The sequence below is a fragment of the Aulonocara sp. 'chitande type north' Nkhata Bay genome, linkage group LG22 (assembly GCF_057382095.1).
Source record: "Aulonocara sp. 'chitande type north' Nkhata Bay isolate Kocher_YH1m ecotype deep benthic linkage group LG22, A_spYH_male_GT1.1, whole genome shotgun sequence".
Lineage (NCBI taxonomy): Eukaryota > Metazoa > Chordata > Actinopteri > Cichliformes > Cichlidae > Aulonocara > Aulonocara sp. 'chitande type north' Nkhata Bay.
In genome coordinates this window covers 3,673,208-3,691,429 of record NC_141364.1, presented here as the reverse complement: position 1 = coordinate 3,691,429, position 18,222 = coordinate 3,673,208, and the positions used below count along the sequence as shown (strand labels likewise).

Below are 18,222 nucleotides of genomic sequence, written 5' to 3'. Positions count from 1 at the left end.
GGCTATAATGGTTGTATTGATGTATAGCAACTTGAAATGCTCCAAAAAATGGCTCCACAGCATGTAAAAATATAATATAAGCTCTGGCGGACTTGGTTCTATGGTAGGTCTTAAAGGGTTAATGGCCCACATTTGTTCTTTAGTTAAATATATATTTGAAAGTTGAACACAACATACATGCGATGTAGGACACAAATTTGTGATGAATCACTTCATTTTGTGTGTGTGTGTGTGTGTGTGTGTGTGTGTGTGTGTGTGTGTGTGTGTCCTCAGTGAACTGTATCAGTCTCTGCAGTATCTTCCAGCTGCAGCAGTCACTTCAGTTTCTGTTCAGTCTGACTGAGGGAGGTTTTTGTACGACTGTTTTTCACTGTGTGAACACATACTGACTGTTAGGATAGTGTTCACTCTGACAGTAATAAACTGCTGCATCTTCAGCCTGGACTCCACTGATGGTCAGAGTGAAGTCAGAGTTTGATCCACTGCCTGTAAAACGAGCTGGAATCCCTGATTGTCGAGTGCTAGCAAGGTAAATGAGACGTTTAGGAACTCCTCCATCTTTCTGTTGGTACCAGGCTAAAAGATGGTTGTTTTTCCAAACACCAACATTCTGACTGGTCCTACACCTGATGCTCACAGTTCCTCCCACAGCAGAGCTCACTGCTCCAGGCTGAGTCACTGTATATTGTCCTCTGGACTCTGAGGACACAGAGACAAAAACATAAAGCAGCTTCATGGTTTTGTGGGCTTCATTTCAGAGGGACAGATGTTGATAGAGGAGAGGAGTTTGATTCTCTGGACTTTACCTGTGAAGCAGCAGCAGAGGAGAGTCCAGATGAGGACGCAGATCAAAGTCATGTTTTTGATGAGGAGGATTTCTGTGGCTTCTGTTGTGATGAAGGACAGCTGTCAGTCATCCAGTGTTCAACTCTCAGGACTATAAACTCTCCCAGAGCACTGGAGCATGGTGCTGCTGATGCAAAGTGCCTCTCTATGGAAATCATGGAAATGCCCTTGTCCATTATAAAAGGTTTACTCTGTGTTCAAGAATCAGTGATTTGGTATTTCTGTCTGCTTTAATTTCATCTTCTTTTTCCTCTTTCTCTTTTTAATTAATCCATTGAGTTATTCATAAACTCAACAATTTGTGTTTTGTTGATTATTTTTAAAAGCATTTTTTCAAAGTTTTACATTGTGCATCTTATGCTGAGCAAGCTTTGGTTGTGAGGATTGGGCAGGCTATTCTGTGACGTACTTAAAATCTGGTAATACAGATGGTAAATATTTGCACGAAGAAAAGTCATCATTTCTTCATCGTGCTCTGTACTACACTATAAAGATTACAGCTTAAAAACATAAGCAGCACATCATCAGAACTTATACTGAATCTTTGCACCAGACCATGTGTGTTACTCATGGCCGTTGATCAGTGGCTGTTGATTAATGGTTATGAGAATTTGCATATTAATGATCAAGGAACTGACCTCCCAGCCCATTGTTCCTTCAGTGGGCTGGTTTCAGTCATTATGCAAATGCACTGTTTCTAAGGTTGGAGAAACCTGCAGTCAGCTGAGACTGAAGAAGTCACCTGGATGAGTGACGAAACGTTTCTCCCCCTGAAAACGCTGCGTCCAGATGAACAGAATCAACCTTGTGGGTTTTACTTACCTGGATGATTGAGCGTGCATCAAGACACCATGTGCGTTAGTGCCTAATTATGAATAATATTACTCAGATATTGATCAGTGACAAACACAAAAGGCTACAGTTTCAAATATTTTAGACTCTCTGACTGGTGAGAGTAAAATGCTGAACATTTGTCTCAATGCTAGATAGAAAGCACTCAGGCATAGGATTTAGTGTTTATACGAATGTCTGTGGATGAGGCATGTTTTATGAAGAGCTTTGTCTATGTTTATATGTCTGGTTGGGTCTTAGACTCCATCTCACCGCCCCCCCACACACACCCGTCTGGGGCTCTCCCCAGCTTGTTTCTAGGAGGGAGGCGGCTGTCCCTCCAGTGGTCCTGCTTGGGCTCTTGTGCTCTGGGGGGAATCTGGATGTCTGGGTCCTGGCGGTCCTCCGTGCTTGCTCCATGTCCTGGGGGGCAGTGCTATGGTTCCCCACAATTACTATTAGATAGTTACATGGAGAAACCTTTTGGAAACAAGCGCACTCACGCACACAGGTGTGCACAGACACTCACCGTCTTCCTTGGATGCTGCCTCTAAGCATGTAAGTGTCACAGAAATGGCTTATGTATAAAGAAGTTTAATAGATGGTTCCAGAAGTTAAAATGTTCTTGTTTGTATGTTTCTGTGGTCAATATTGTAAGGGTGTGTTTATCTTGTCACAAAGAACAAGTTTTGTTACACCGCTATTATCGCGAGGTTTTGGGCGTGATAGTATAGGCTGTGAGCCCACGTTTAATAATCACGCTAAGGAGTCCAGCGAGCTATCTGCAAAGGCCTGGTTAGTCTACCAGCGGTACAAGGTATTTGTCATTTGCCATAACTGTATTGTAATATTGTGAATATTTGTAATGTATGGTGTTCTAATTATTTTATGTTTTAATTTAGAATGCACAAGACTGTAAAGCTATTCTTCTAGGACCTCCGAAGTGGCAGGCGGCCACGAGGTAATTTTCGTTGTTAAAGCACAAGTGTTAATTTTGATAGACTGAAGCGCTTAAAGCCTTTGTGTTTTATGTTTGTAGTTTTCACGGCGTTCAATAAATGCAGCCAAGCGCCCGTCTTGAAGAAGCCGTGCCTGTGTTGTCATTTCGGAGTTACAAAGCATATCGTCTGCTGTCGGTCTTTTGTGCTGCTCAGTAGCATTCAGTCTTTATTATTTACTCTTACTTATGCTTATCTAGGTTGTTGCTGTGGTCTCCCTACTGTGTTGTTCTCTTTCTGTTTGTTTTCTTCTTTTTCTTCCAGCAGGTGATCTTATGGGTTTTCATTGTCTTTTCTCACTGTCCCTCTTCCCCTCTGTTTTTCTTTCCCTCTCCTTTTCTTAAACTTCTCTTATCTGTCTTTCTCTTTACGATCCCCCGGTTATATCTGTTCCAATTGTAATCATTTAAAAAAATAAAAAATAAAAAATAATGAAGATCAATCAAGTGGACCAGTATGGCACTGATTCACTTGAGAAAATAAATCTGTTGAGAATTTTTCTTGGCCTTCAGACAATAATTCTGATTGCTTCAGTGCCGAACGGGACAGGACAAAAAAATGTGATCGTCCAAAAGCTCATGGATTGAACTGTATTTAAACTAACATTGTATGATGGTATTTGAAGAAGTCACATCAGCTGAGTCATGGCTGCTGTGCAAACAGTGAATGATTTAGTTGAGTTTGTTTGTTTCAGAGTCAGAGAGCCGCGTCTCTCTACAGTCAGAGGTTTTTGTACGGCGCCTCAATGAGTTTGTATCACTGTGGTACACGTTCGGTGGAGGAACCAGACTGGATGTTGGACGTAAGTTTATTCTGGTTTACTATCAAATACTGTCTTTTTATTAAAGTGCATTTAACAATTTCTCTTCTGATTTTAAGAGAAAAGCACGTAGCTTTACAATAAGTTTGATGCTGGAATTTTTTATCATCCTCTTGTGTCGTGGAGGATAATTCAGATCTGCTCTGTCAAAATATTATGTCTACATTTCAGTCAAATTAAACTGAAAAAAAATCTAACAATAATATAAAGAAGAAAAACTTTCAAGTATTGTTTGAAATTACTTTGAGTTTGTGTGAATTTTAAAAATTGTTTTAGATATACAGGAAGAGCATTTCGTTTCGCTGAATTAATTAATTTATTCTATTTATTTGTTTCCAGTTAATATTAATGTCAGTCATGTACAATATTGATGATTTTAAACTTGTTTTGTAAATGTTTCCACATCTGCTTCTTTTATTTCCAGTGTAGTTTGAACATATTTCAGCTCAAACTGTGTGATGATTCTCTCTGTGCTGATATGCATGAGAGGTTTCTTAAAGGGAAGTGAAACAATGTGTGAGTGAATGACTGGTGGAGCAGAAAAAACACCTGACAGAAACTTCTTAACGGAGAAAATCAGCTCTTACAGTAAAGGTGTCCGACTGTCTGTGGTTTGATTGACAACTGTGTGCTCCCTGTGCTCTAAGCTGATTGGTGTCTCCTAGGTGATGCCCGTCCCGTCCTGACAGTGTTGCCCCCCTCCAGTGAGGAGCTACAGCAGGGGACTGCAACAATCACATGTCTGGCCAACAAGGGCTTCCCCTCAGACTGGAGTCTGTCCTGGAAGGTGGATGGCAGTGGCAGCATCAGCTGGGAGGAGAGCAGGAGCCCCGTGGTGCTGCAGAACGACGGCCTCTACAGCTGGAGCAGCACCCTGAGGCTCCCTGCAGACCGCTGGATGAAGGTGGGCTCTGTGACCTGTGAGGCCACCCAGGGCTGCCAGGCTCTGGTCTCAGAGCCACTGAGGAGAGACCAGTGTCCCCAGTCCTGACCTGACTCAACCTGATACTGGTTTAATGCTCTCATTCTCAACTCTGTAACTGTCTCTCCATCTTTCTTTTTGAAGAACAAATAAAGACTAAAACTGTTATTTTCTTTCTCATAATGACAACATTCATGTTTTAGGTAATAAAGATGTTTTGCAAAGTGAATTTTGGTTGAATCAGACATTTAATTTTATTCAAATCTACAAACCTGCACTTGATGAATATATGTTTCATTTAGAAGAATTCAGACCAACTCTGCACTCCAACATGATGTCTTTATTTTACACTGGTAAAATAAAACACAGGCTGAAAGAACCATTAAGGAGATCTGCATTTTGGCAAAAGCTGAAAAAGAAGTTTTAAAGTTGTACAGGTTATTTTTATGTTTATTTAAATGTGTGTGGTAGGTTGTTGGTGGTGTTGCTCACCTGTACCAGACAGACTGGTTCATGAAGCAATGCTGGGACCTGGTTACCACGGAAACAGCCTCACCAGACTACAAAGCAAGTCTAAAGAAGAAAGAGTCTTTAGTGTCTCTAATGAGCTGTTTGTTCTGAGGAGAACTCACAGACAGGAGAGTCAACGAATGCAAGGAGTGATTAGAAAGAATCTGAAGTACAAACTTTCAATAACAGCTTTTTCACTCATGTTCATGTTTGATGATATGTTTACAGTAAAATCTTAAATTCACAGGTGTATTGTTTTTATTTTCACCCTCGCTGATAATAAACATTTTCAGATTTTTGTTGCTTGTTATAGATGTTGTGGCTTTGCTCCACTGCTAAGGTCAAAGGTCATGACTAAGATTGACCTTGGTTTCTGTTACTGGGCCACCTTTGTTCTTTAGTTAATAAAGCACAAATTTGTGCTGAATGTCGCTGAGAGAAAATCTGTGTGTGTGTGTGTGTGTGTGTGTGTGTGTGTGTGTGTGTGTGTGTGTGTGTGTCCTCAGTGAACTGTATCAGTCTCTGCAGTATCTTCCAGCTGCAGCAGTCACTTCAGTTTCTGTTCAGTCTGACTGAGGGAGGTTTTTGTACGACTGTTTTTCACTGTGTGAACACATGCTGACTATTAGGATAGTGAAAACTCTGACAGTAATAAACTGCTGCATCTTCAGCCTGGACTCCACTGATGGTCAGAGTGAAGTCAGAGTTTGATCCACTGCCTGTAAAACGATCTGGAATCCCTGATACTCGAGTGCTAGACCAGTAAATGAGACGTTTGGGAGTTTCTCCATCTTTCTGTTGGTACCAGGCTAAACAGTGATTGTTGCTATAAACATGAACATTCTGACTGGTCGTACACTTGATGCTCACAGATCCTCCCACAGCAGAGCTCACTGCTCCAGGCTGAGTCACTGTGATCTGTCCTCTGGACTCTGAGGACACAGAGACAAAAACATAAAGCAGCTTCATGGTTTTGTGGGCTTCATTTCAGAGGGACAGATGTTGATAGAGGAGAGGAGTTTGATTCTCTGGACTTTACCTGTGAAGCAGCAGCAGAGGAGAGTCCAGATGAGGACGCAGATCAAAGTCATGTTTTTGATGAGGAGGATTTCTGTGGCTTCTGTTGTGATGAAGGACAGCTGTCAGTCATCCAGTGTTCAACTCTCAGGACTATAAACTCTCCCAGAGCACTGGAGCATGGTGCTGCTGATGCAAAGTGCCTCTCTATGGAAATGCCTTTTTTTGCACAGTAATCCATCCATATACAAAAATTTGCATGAAAAACGCAAAAATGTTAATACTTCACCAAGTGTAAATTTTTCAGATAGTAAGAAAATATCATTAGTTATTAATCTTTCATTTCTGTAATTTAATAATTATAATTTGTGCACATTTGTCTATTTAAGAAAAAAATCTCCTATAATTGCTGATTATGCGTGGGGTAGAATAACACAATCTTTATATGTAAATATACTAATAGATTTGCTGCAGACTAAAAGTAAGTGAAGGTACAACCCACTGGACCATATTCAACAGGGACACACTTCACATAGGATTCATTACGTCTGGCTAAAATTAATGTAAAGGATCACACTTAATGACCGTGGACTTATACTTTAGTATTCATAAATCAATGTAAAATGTGTTATTAGTTATTTATCTTAGGAGTCTGGAAATAAAGCGACTGGACCTCTAAGTTCTTGAGGATGTTTCATCCGAGAAGTTTCTTTGGTTCTAAAAGGCAAATGGTGGAAAGTCCCAGATTTTCCCTTAAGAGGGACATTGATCCACCATTGATTATGTGCCCCATCACACGAGCCAACCAAAATATGTTGAAGATCACAATGAATTAAATTTCCACTTTTTCCTGTAATCCTAATTTCTCTAAATGTCTAAACGTCTTTCTGTAAAGACTGTTAACATAGGACTGAGTAAGGAGGGACTCTGTGACTCATCTGCTGCTCTAGTTTCTAGTCAGACGTTGCCAGGACAGGACCCTTCATCCCTTAAAATGATGAAGCAAATCTGTCAGTTAAAACTCATTTTAAACTGAGCTAAGTCATAAATACAGTTATAGCATTTGTATAAAACTAAAATGCTTGAAAATCAGAAGAAAACTCAGCAACCTTTGATGATTTTAATTCAAATTAAGATAAATACCTCTGGCTGCGTAGACAATGCTCATGTTGCAGGAGTAATGTCCTTGGTTTGACTCTATGCTTTTTTCTTGAAGCTTCTTTATTGAGCTCGACTTCTGTGAAATGTGTCACATGTAAAGCATTTAATTTATTAATAAACTACAATAAACCTTTCAATTGATCAGCCGTGGACGTGTCTGTAAAGCTGTATAACAGTGCTGCTCTCTGGTGGCCTGTGTGTGGTATTACACACACGTGCTGATCAGCTGTTACTGAAGCACTCACTATAATCAGTTATTCATCATATGGCTATAATGTAAATGCGTGAGGAATAATCTTTATTATATAGTTTTTATAAATTGTATTTTTCTTTGAATCAGATAGAAAAACAACATGCATTGTATTTTTTGCTTGCAAATATCTTTATGTTTTTATGCGATTTACAGGGTTTTTTGCATTATATGAAACATTTCTTCTCACCCACTCTCTCTCGCTCATCTTCTTTCTGTGTTTCTTTCTCATTTCTGGCACAAAGATGACAAAGATTTAAAAAAAATAATACTAATAATAATCCTTTTTATTACTTGCATCTCACTGAGCGAGCTGTTAGCTTCCATTGGACGTTATCTGTCACAATAAAACTAAATCTGTACTTTTGTTTTGGGGGATTATAATGACAGCAGTGTAATGACCTCAATGAAAGTTCTGACTCTTCTGAAGCATCGAGAACTCTGTGTTAGGTCCAGTATATCAGTCTGGGAGGCAGGGACTTACAGACATGATGGGAAAGATACTGTTCCTTGTTTACCCCTGAATAAGACAACATTATTAACCTGAGTGACATGAGACCACTCTCTTTCCCTTTGTTCTTTTCTCTCCTCGTTGGTTATTCAGCTCAAACAAATGGAAAGCAGCCCCAACGTTGTTTTGTACAGAAAGGCTGATTGGATCTGGTAATATTTGGTGGTTACCGTGTTTTGAATCAAAATATCCAAAAACTTGGAAAACTGGGGTATTCAAATAATTTCATATTTCCTGCTCATGGACGTATTACATCATGCGGCACTCATGGATTAATAACCCTGTCATAATGTGGCAATGACAAAAACACATCTTGTATTTAGTCACAGGACTTGTTTGCAGTTGTGAATAAAACTTTTCTGTCTGCTCGTCTTCTCTCCATCCCTCCCTCTTTTCTCCCTCCTCACTGCTCCCTCTTCTCCTCCTGGGCTTCTTTGTTGATGACGTTTTTGAAGAGCGTGATCAGCGGCCTCTGGCTGCGCTCGTCCCAGCTCTTCATGAACCCGCCGTAACGCTTGCTTGCCGGCAGGCCGCCCCAGCGAAAGTGCTTCATCTTGTACATTTCATCTTTTTTCTCATGGCTGTCATCTGGCACCTCCTCCTGGCCCCCCTCTGCTAACTTCCCCTCGTTATCGTCCATCGTCATCATCTCACCAGCGAGCTCCCGCTTTTTCATCTCACCGGGGAAAAGCTCCGCCGACTCCTCCTCCAGACCGTTGGTGGTATAGATTTTAATCGGGCGGCGTTTTCGCCCAACAGGCTTCCCCCAGCGGAAATGCTCCATGGAGTAGGAGCGTTTGGCCTGAGGAGAGGAGAAGAAGGGCGGAGGGAAAGGTAAAAGAGAAAGAGGGCCCGATGGGGGAGGAGGCTGCAGGTGGGCATCACCAGGGATGATGGGCTTCTCGTTGTTTTCATAGTGGCAAAGCTGAATACACTCCTGCAGGACAAAACGTGCAAACCATCAAAGGCTATCATCTGACCAAATTTTAGATGATAACGTTTTCCCATAATTCCCTTTGCTCCAATCTCAAATGATGGGAGTTCAGGCGTCCCAGGCTGAAAACCCACCCATGCTGAGTCTACCAGTGAAACCCAGTAAATGACTTCACAGTGACTCATCTCATATATACAGTCCATCATGATGCTGCATCAAATTAATGATTTGTTTGTGGCCTTGAATTTATGGTCTTCTGTCCCTCGTTTTCTGTCATTTCTATAACATTTTACATCAAGACGTCAGTTATCGATCAGAAACGCTGAATGGTGGAATCACCTCTGTAATTCTACTTGGTCAGCAGCACTGACAAATCTGTCTGTATGCAACCTTGGGCCCTTAAAATCATCTGTGCACGGTAAACTTCTCACTTCTCACTATTTATCCTCAGCTCTTCTTGGCCTGCAGTTTCACAGCTTTGGTTCAGCCTCAGTGTGTGTGCGTTTACCATCATGCTCCTCTCTGAGTTGACCTCCTGACAGACGGGATGGTCCCAGCATTGACTTTCAGCTCCTCTGGCCACGTCCACTACTATTACAGCCACCAATAGCAACACAGGACACATTCTCTGTGCATCTGCTGTTGAAATACACAGTACAAGACAACCACAGTTACAGTCAGGTTAAGTTCATCCTGGCTTTAAATCAGTGTCTTCTTCCAAAATGCACTCTGATAAGATAAGATAAGATAATTGTAATTAAACAATAGGTTAGGTTAAGAGGTCAAAAGGTAAGACATTTATAGTGCAAAAATCAAATTATTCTCAAATTTCTTTCGATATATTCACCAATATTCTAGTTTCTAAACTCTACAGAGTTATATATATATAGTCCCATATTTCCACAGGGAGACAGAATGAAAACACACATGAACAAAATTTCACATGACAGAAGTAAGAAGTAAATGTCAAACAATGGAATGAAAATGCGAATCAGGCATAAAATAATTTTTTAAATGGCACATTTTGTTCATGTTGTCTTCTATCAAAAGCTTGCGACATGTGTCATTGCACTGCTGTATTTATGCATTCCTAAACATTACATTTATACCAATCAAACATCAGAGAAACCACTTTTTCACTTTTTTATGTTAAGTTAATGCATTTTTTTAAAATAAAATACAAAATTAAGAATATATGCAACAGAGTAACAAAGTACAATTCTCTCAAACATTCACATCACTGTAAAATGCTGAAATTTGTAACATAAAATTATCTTCATTACATATAAACAATCTGTTCTGTTGCTTTTGCTTTAGCTGTTATATCTTAGAATATTAAAATAAATAAAAGACTATAAAGTAAATAAATAACAACACATAATGAAGACACTCACCACCTGCCCTCTGACTCTCTGTCTGATGCAGTTTGTTGTTTAGCAGTGAAACAGATTTCTGCTGTTCTGTTCCTCTGATGCACTGACTGATTTTATACTCTGTCACCAAAGCACAAACATACCAATGATGACGTTCTTACTTCCTCCCATCGCTCGACCCCTCCAAACAGGGACACTCATCGTTCTTTCGCTCAAGCTCGCAGGGCTAAACTTTCTTGGAAAAGCAGTCGGATATTATTTATATATTTTTTAAATGTCTGACAGGTCACATCTAAAATCCCACAGAAATATCTCTGAATCTCTCACAACTAACAGGTTTGTCTGTGATTGCTGAAAAAAATATATGTTTATTTAAAAGCCTGATTTATGGACTTTTAAAAGACTTGGGGACTTTTGTGGACATTTTTGTTTTCTTTTTTAATGAAGCTGTAAAACGTCCTTTTGTTGGGTTGTGTGCATATTAAAATAACTAGTTTTTAATATTTTAATTGTAACATCTTGCATCCTCTGTAAGAACTTCATAGTCAGCGTTTGGCTTTGTGGGTCAGTCATGTTTGACAAAAACAACCATCAGATGTACTGAAGTCCTGTGTTGACACTCGTGATGTTCAGACCACGAAGCCTGTCCTGACTCTGCTTCAAAGTTACTTCCCCACAGTAAACACGTTGCCATATTCACGCTTCATCCGCCTTCCACAATCTTTATATTCGCTCCTGCATGATGCAATATTGATCAGCATAGAGGTTAACTTAGTGGCGCACAGAACTGCACAGCAAAAACAGTCTACATCTCTCTCCCTCTGTGAAGCTGTGCACGAGGTGTCTCCAGTGTGATTGTGTGTTCATTTGCAAGTGTAGCTGCAGCTTGTGATGGATTGACCCAGAGCAGAGGATTCAGTCACACTGCTATTCCAACCAATCACACCGCCACCCCCCTGTAGGATTTGCAGTGAACTTGTTCTTTCTGAAGGAGTCTGAAGAGTGTGTCACGTTCCTGGTCTTTTGACCCAGCGTTTTGAGTTTTCGTTCATTTGGATGTTATGTTTTAGTTCTTTAGGGTAGCTAAGTTCATTTGTTTATTAGTTTCTCTTTGTGTTTTCTACCCCTGTATTTAAGTTTCCCTCTCCCTGTTTCATGCTGCTTATGTTGTCAAGTTTATATTGTCTTGTCTGCGTCTCATGTTTCCTGTTTTATTTTGAAGGTCTGTCATCATCATCATCATCATCAACTTTATTTATAAAGCACTTTAAAACAACCACAGCTGACACAAAGTGCTGTTCATTGGAACTGTAAAATAAAATTACATGAGATATAAGTAAAAACCAAATAAAAGAAGAGTGAAATCACTAATTAAATAACTACTTCAATTAAAAGAGAAACTAAGTCTCACTGAGGTTAAAAGCCAAGGAATAAAAGTGGGTTTTAAGACGTGATTTAAAAGTGGACAGTGAAGGCGCCTCTCTAACGTGCATGGGCAAATTATTACATAATTTAGGAGCCCCGCCCCCTCTGAGCTTCCTCCTGGATCTCGGTCTGTGTCCTATGTCAGTGTAGTCAGCTTTGCTTCCTTTGTCTCGTTATGTCAGAATAGTGTCAGCTGTTTCCCCATGTGTTTCCACTTCCCCTAATCACCCTTGTGTGTATTTAGTCTGTGTGTTTCTGTTCATTCTTTGTCAGGTCGTCTGTTGTTCCACGTCACGTCTCCAGGATTTTCCATGTTTAGGTTTTTTGCACCGTTCAAGGTTTTGTTCTTTGCCTTTTGTGTTTATCATTTTGTTTTCCCAGTTTAGTTCTAGCTAAGTTGTTTCTTGTGTGCATCTGCCTTTTGTTTTTGTACTTTATCAGCCGTATTAAATGGCTCGCTTATTGTTAATACTCAAGCTTTGGTCCAAGTTCCTTCATGTCTGCACTTTGGGTCCACTCTTCACAATACATGCAGTCTGCCTCTGCCAGACTGTGACAGAGTGAGAAATGGTCTGATTGGCTAACGTTAGATGGAGGGACTCTTTCTTTTTTTTTTTTTTCTTTTTTTTTTCTCCTTGTTTTGTTTTGTTTTGTTTACTTGTTTCTTGGAGTAATGTGGTTATTATTTTTGACACTGATGTTTGTTTGTGGGTTTCCTCTTACTGCTGTATTATTATTTATTTGTTACATTTATTTATTATTAAGGTCATATATATTTTTATCTGGGATACTTGTTTTGCAAGCTAGTCATAAGTCATATGCAGTTAAGCAGATGTGCTGTTGGACGGTTATTGTTTAGGTATTGTTGTATAAATCTCTTTATCATCACACCAGCTGGTTATTTTAATTACTTACTATATAATGTTGATATTAATATTTGCATCCAAAGTAGAAAGTAACATAGTTAAATTTAGTACAAATACATTGGACCTGTGAGCATACTCATCGTAGTATTAAAATGTGTTTATAATGTGTTCATGTTATGACATCAGACCAGCAGAAAACTGATAATGAGCTGTTTCCATCTGTGCCTGTTTGTACGTTTTCAATGGCACTTCTCTAATTATCAGTTTGTAAGACTACACAAAAATTACCAGGAAAATTTTAATGAAATTTGCTGCAGGAATGGAGCATCTGCAAAAGAAGAATCCATTAAATGTCTTTCTTTATTTTAAAAAGCAACGAGCAATGGCCTCGGTAGACGATTCGCTCCCGAGTGGCCGTCTCCTTTCAGACTGTTATCGACAGATTTGTGTGCAGTGCCCATCAGACAAACAGACTTGATGTTCTCAGACTATAAAGTCAGAAAAATCAGTGAAGATAAATACACCGTGGCAAATCCCCACACTGCTGACGCTGATGTTGTTGTGTTGTAAATATCTGCAGCATATTAGCCGATTAGCACCGGACTGACATGTTCAAACAAAGAGGAAGAGGAGGGTCAAATGTGTGAGTAAGAGTTTGGACTTCTACACAAACATTCACATCTTTTTGTTGTCTGAGTCCACAATGTATGACTACAAAGGTAAAGTTTTGATTAAGTCTCAGGTGATTTAACTAATTCTATTGTAATGATGACCCTGATGGAGACGGGTGCTGGTAATACCATGGGAAAGGTGAAGGAACCATGGCTTTAACCTCCTTACCTTCCTCCGCTTCTCCCAAAAACTCACCAGGAACGTCTCTTTATGAATACTGAGCTCTGACATTTATCACCTTTACATTTTAACATCCATCAAGTCACCAGAGACTCATTTAAAGTTAGGGTTTGGCTTGCACCCACACCTTTAAGTATTTAGATACATAAAACAGTTCACTACAACTCTAAATAAATATGAGGGAGTTCATTTGAAAGATAACATCTATTTTCTGAAAACTAGACTAGTTAACTTGCAGCTAAGAATTCAGTTAGACAACACTTTGTCTTTATCTTTGATTTGAGTTGGACTCACGTGGTCTTAAGTCCTGAGAGCAAGCTACCTGCAGGGGGAACCGTAGGGGTTCTGGTTTTGGATCCAGATGTTTCATTTTGTGCCTGTTTAACATCCCAGTCTTCTATTTGGTTCTTAGTTTTGTTATTGTTGAAACGTATTTAGTTACGTTTCTGCTGTTAGTATCCTGTTTAAGGCTTAATCTGTTTACCATCTGAGTCTTCTCCTTGTGTCACATTGTGTCAAATCTGTATGTTAGTCTGTCATATCAGTTTACTCACTTCCTGCTTTATTTTGATAGTCATCTGTCTTTGCTTTCATGTTTTACTTTTCTTCTGTTGCTTGTTATTCTGATTTAGTTCAGTTCTGTCCCCGAGGTGTCTCCTTTCTGCTCCAATCACCCTTCTGTATATATTAGCTGAGTGTCCCCTTGTGCTTTGTGCCTCTTATTTCCCAGGAGGGTCCTTGAACTTGCATTTATTGTCCTGCCCTGTTTGATTTTGAATTTTCATTTGTTTGTTTGTTTTTTGTTTTATCAAGTGAGTTCAACATTAGTCCACATCCTGCATTCCACACAAACACCATTTGACCACAGACCGTGGCAGTCTGATTCCTGGCTTCAAAAGCAGGTTTGTAGTCTAAACGACAGAAACTGAAATCATTAATAAATGTTTGTGTAAACAGCCTCTAGCATTGTGAGTGATGGTATCACTAATTCCAGGAAATGTTGCATGTTTCATTACAGTTTTTCTGAATTGCTAAAACACATTTCCTAAAATCTCATCTCTTTGTCCCAAAACACTAAACACAAACTGTAAAATTCAAGCTACACACACAAAACCTTCAACTTGTCTTGCAAAACCAAACATTTGACCCAAAACTACTTTAACTTTTATCAAAATCAACCACTACTGTCAAAAGCCACACAAAACCAGCCAATGTGCAAACAGAAATAAATACAAAACGCTGTGGGATAGCTGGAAAATAATCATCATCTATTCATTCATTTATTCTTGCACTCACATTTTAACAAAAAAACCTGCAATAAAAAAGTTACATATACATAAAAATATATATATTTTTACAGCATATTCAGATAATTTAATCTGCCTCAGCATCTCTGTGCTGGGTCAGGCCACACGACTTCATCCACATCATATGTTATGGTCTCCCTTGCGATGCAACAAGGAAAGCATCCTTTAGCATGCCCAATCCAGCCCTGGCAAGATTCCCATCTCACCATGCTCCATTCATTGCTTGAAGTAGATTTTCCTTTGTGTGAGGGTTTCGTCGTATACAGTGGGGCAAAAAAGTATTTAGTCAGCCACCGATTGTGCAAGTTCCCCCACCTAAAATGATGACAGAGGTCAGTAATTTGCACCAGAGGTACACTTCAACTGTGAGAGACAGAATGTGAAAAAAAAATCCATGAATCCACATGGTAGGATTTGTAAAGAATTTATTGGTAAATCAGGGTGGAAAATAAGTATTTGGTCAATAACAAAAATACAACTCAATACTTTGTAACATAACCTTTGTTGGCAATAACAGAGGTCAAACGTTTACTATAGGTCTTTACCAGGTTTGCACACACAGTAGCTGGTATTTTGGCCCATTCCTCCATGCAGATCTTCTCGAGAGCAGTGATGTTTTGGGGCTGTCGCCGAGCAACACGGACTTTCAACTCCCGCCACAGATTTTCTATGGGGTTGAGGTCTGGAGACTGGCTAGGCCACTCCAGGACTTTCAAATGCTTCTTACGGAGCCACTCCTTTGTTGCCCGGGCGGTGTGTTTTGGATCATTGTCATGTTGGAAGACCCAGCCTCGTTTCATCTTCAAAGTTCTCACTGATGGAAGGAGGTTTTGGCTCAAAATCTCACGATACATGGCCCCATTCATTCTGTCCTTAACACGGATCAGTCGTCCTGTCCCCTTGGCAGAAAAACAGCCCCATAGCATGATGTTTCCACCCCCATGCTTCACAGTAGGTATGGTGTTCTTGGGATGCAACTCAGTATTCTTCTTCCTCCAAACACGACGAGTTGAGTTTATACCAAAAAGTTCTACTTTGGTTTCATCTGACCACATGACATTCTCCCAATCCTCTGCTGTATCATCCATGTGCTCTCTGGCAAACTTCAGACGGGCCTGGACATGCACTGGCTTCAGCAGCGGAACACGTCTGGCACTGCGGGATTTGATTCCCTGCCGTTGTAGTGTGTTACTGATGGTGACCTTTGTTACTTTGGTCCCAGCTCTCTGCAGGTCATTCACCAGGTCCCCCCGTGTGGTTCTGGGATCTTTGCTCACCGTTCTCATGATCATTTTGACCCCACGGGATGAGATCTTGCGTGGAGCCCCAGATCGAGGGAGATTATCAGTGGTCTTGTATGTCTTCCATTTTCTGATGATTGCTCCCACAGTTGATTTTTTCACACCAAGCTGCTTGCCTATTGTAGATTCACTCTTCCCAGTCTGGTGCAGGTCTACAATACTTTTCCTGGTGTCCTTCCAAAGCTCTTTGGTCTTGGCCATGGCGGAGTTTGGAGTCTGACTGTTTGAGGCTGTGGACAGGTGTCTTTTATACAGATGATGAGTTCAAACAGGTGCCATTCATACAGGTAACGAGTGGGGGACAGAAAAGCTTCTTACAGAAGACGTTACAGGTCTGTGAGAGCCAGAGATTTTCCTTGTTTGAGGTGACCAAATACTTATTTTCCACCCTGATTAAGGAATAAATTCTTTACAAATCCTACCATGTGGATTCATGGATTTTTTTTTTACATTCTGTCTCTCACAGTTGAAGTGTACCTCTGGTGCAAATTACTGACCTCTGTCATCATTTTAAGTGGGGGAACTTGCACAATCGCTGGCTGACTAAATACTTTTTTGCCCCACTGTACTTTCCATCTCCTTGCTGAGAAAAACTCCTTGATAGGGTTCAAAAGGGAGAGTATGGTGGAAGAAACAGATTGATAAAAATGCTCCTTGTGAAACCAGTTGCATATTCTTGGACCTCGGTGAAAGCTCACGTTGTCTCAAATGATATGGGAAGCTCTGCCTGCTCGCGATCTCTCTACTCGAGCAAAGCATCCCGTAGACCCTCCAGAGATGTTGCTATAAGTTCGGTGTTGTACGGCCCAACAATAACAGACTGTGGAGAACCCCATAGCTGCTGATGGCACCACAGATAGGTACGTTTCCACCACGCTGACCAGGCAGTTCAATAATGGCACGCTGACCTATGACATTGTAACCTTTTCTTCTCCTTTTTGCTAGATTCAACATGTATGTTGTCTTCTGTAATCCACTGCTGTATTTCATGCAGTCGAACTGCATTATTCTGACGGACCATATCCACAATAAGTGTCTCCTGGTGTTGTGAGCGCGTGCGTGTTCTTCCACCCTCATGTGGCCGTCTTTCAGTTCTAAACAAAATACTATTTAGTTACAAGTATATTTGTATGCATAGCACATGTATACATCATATTATTCATTTACAGAACTAAAGTTAGTTTGTTGTGTACAGAGAATCTTTGAGCTTGACTCAATGGTTAGGCCTCATGAATACATCTCCGTGGATGAAGCTGTATTCAATCGAGCAAAAAGCAGAAGAGGTTGCAACATGTGTTTTCAATTTTGAGTGGTAGTGTGTTAATGATGAAAACAGTGTTAGTTGTGTTTAACTTCTGTTGCCTGTGTGCACCATTCTGGGTACAAGTGCACCACACCGCTGAATGTGTTTTGTGTTTGAGAATGTGTTTAGCGTTTTGGTAAACGGGAGATTCAGATTTGCAAATGGTGTCCTCACCAGATGAATAGTGTTTAAGATTTTGGCAACTGTGAGGTTGATTTGACGAAAGAGTTTTCATAGTTGACAGATTAGTTTTTACAATGGGATTTAGTGTTTTAGCAATTCAGAAAAACTGTAAATCACACCACCCTCTAGTGGTTGCATGAATCATCCCAGAGGGAACGCCAGTCGTTTAGTGTGGGGAGGATGTCCAGGTGGATGAAGGGTAGAAAAAACCTCAACAAAAAAAAGAAAAAGAAAAGAAAAAACCTCAACACTAAACATCCAAAAGCAACTGTTGGTACTAATTAAATGTATACATTTTTTGTGTTTTTACTCACCATACTGCACTCTAACTCAGCACTTCAGCTGCTGTCATGACAGACGGAATAGCGTCACATTTATCAAAAATCATACAATATTTTGCTCATCTCTTCCTGTGCTAACCAAGTAGTTTCTGTATCTCTATGCAGCAATTAACAGTTAGTGAAAGCAAAGGAAGCACCACCCACACACCAACACCACCTGTTCTGAAGTGTTTGCTTATGGTTTGCTTAAGGCATCAACATCAAAGGAGCTTTTGTTCTCCCGTGATAACCCCTTACTCACAGTATTATCATAATACAACAGAGTTTTTAATCTTATCACTTGCAGCATGTCACATTATTTCAAATAACTTTTGTGTTGAAAGCAATTTAAGCATAAATCAAAGCTCTGAAAGTCAAACATAAATCTAAAGTCTGTTTTGAGAGCATCGTGACACCGGTACTTTTTTCCAGTTCTTTCAGTTTATCTAATGGAACAAACGGAGCAGCTTGTGGAGGTAAACGGTAAACAGA

The 18,222-nt window shown here is 40.1% G+C and overlaps 1 protein-coding gene and 1 pseudogene across 1 annotated transcript; one reads left to right on the top strand and one right to left on the bottom strand.

Moving 5' to 3' along the window:
* Positions 1 to 1,871: 1,871 nt before the first annotated feature.
* LOC147303221 (Ig kappa-b4 chain C region pseudogene) lies at positions 1,872 to 4,641 on the top strand (annotated as a pseudogene).
* Positions 4,642 to 7,515: 2,874 nt separating this feature from the next.
* LOC147303220 (pro-opiomelanocortin-like) lies at positions 7,516 to 10,244 on the bottom strand. Its single transcript, XM_086279460.1, has 3 exons — positions 10,195 to 10,244; positions 9,309 to 9,439; positions 7,516 to 8,803 (listed from the first exon to the last, which is right to left on the bottom strand). The coding sequence occupies exons 2-3, from the start codon at positions 9,423 to 9,425 to the stop codon at positions 8,270 to 8,272; spliced, it is 651 nt and encodes a 216-aa protein (XP_086135586.1). The 5' UTR covers positions 9,426 to 9,439; positions 10,195 to 10,244; the 3' UTR covers positions 7,516 to 8,269.
* Positions 10,245 to 18,222: the final 7,978 nt, after the last annotated feature.

Coding starts and splice junctions, on each gene's coding strand:
- LOC147303220 (XM_086279460.1), bottom strand. CDS start 9,425: ATGTGTCCTGTGTTGCTATTGGTGGCTGTAATAGTAGTGGACGTGGCC. Junction 8,804..9,308: donor ACTCAGAGAGGAGCATGATG/GTAAACGCACAC, acceptor TTTGTCCTGCAG/GAGTGTATTCAGCTTTGCCA.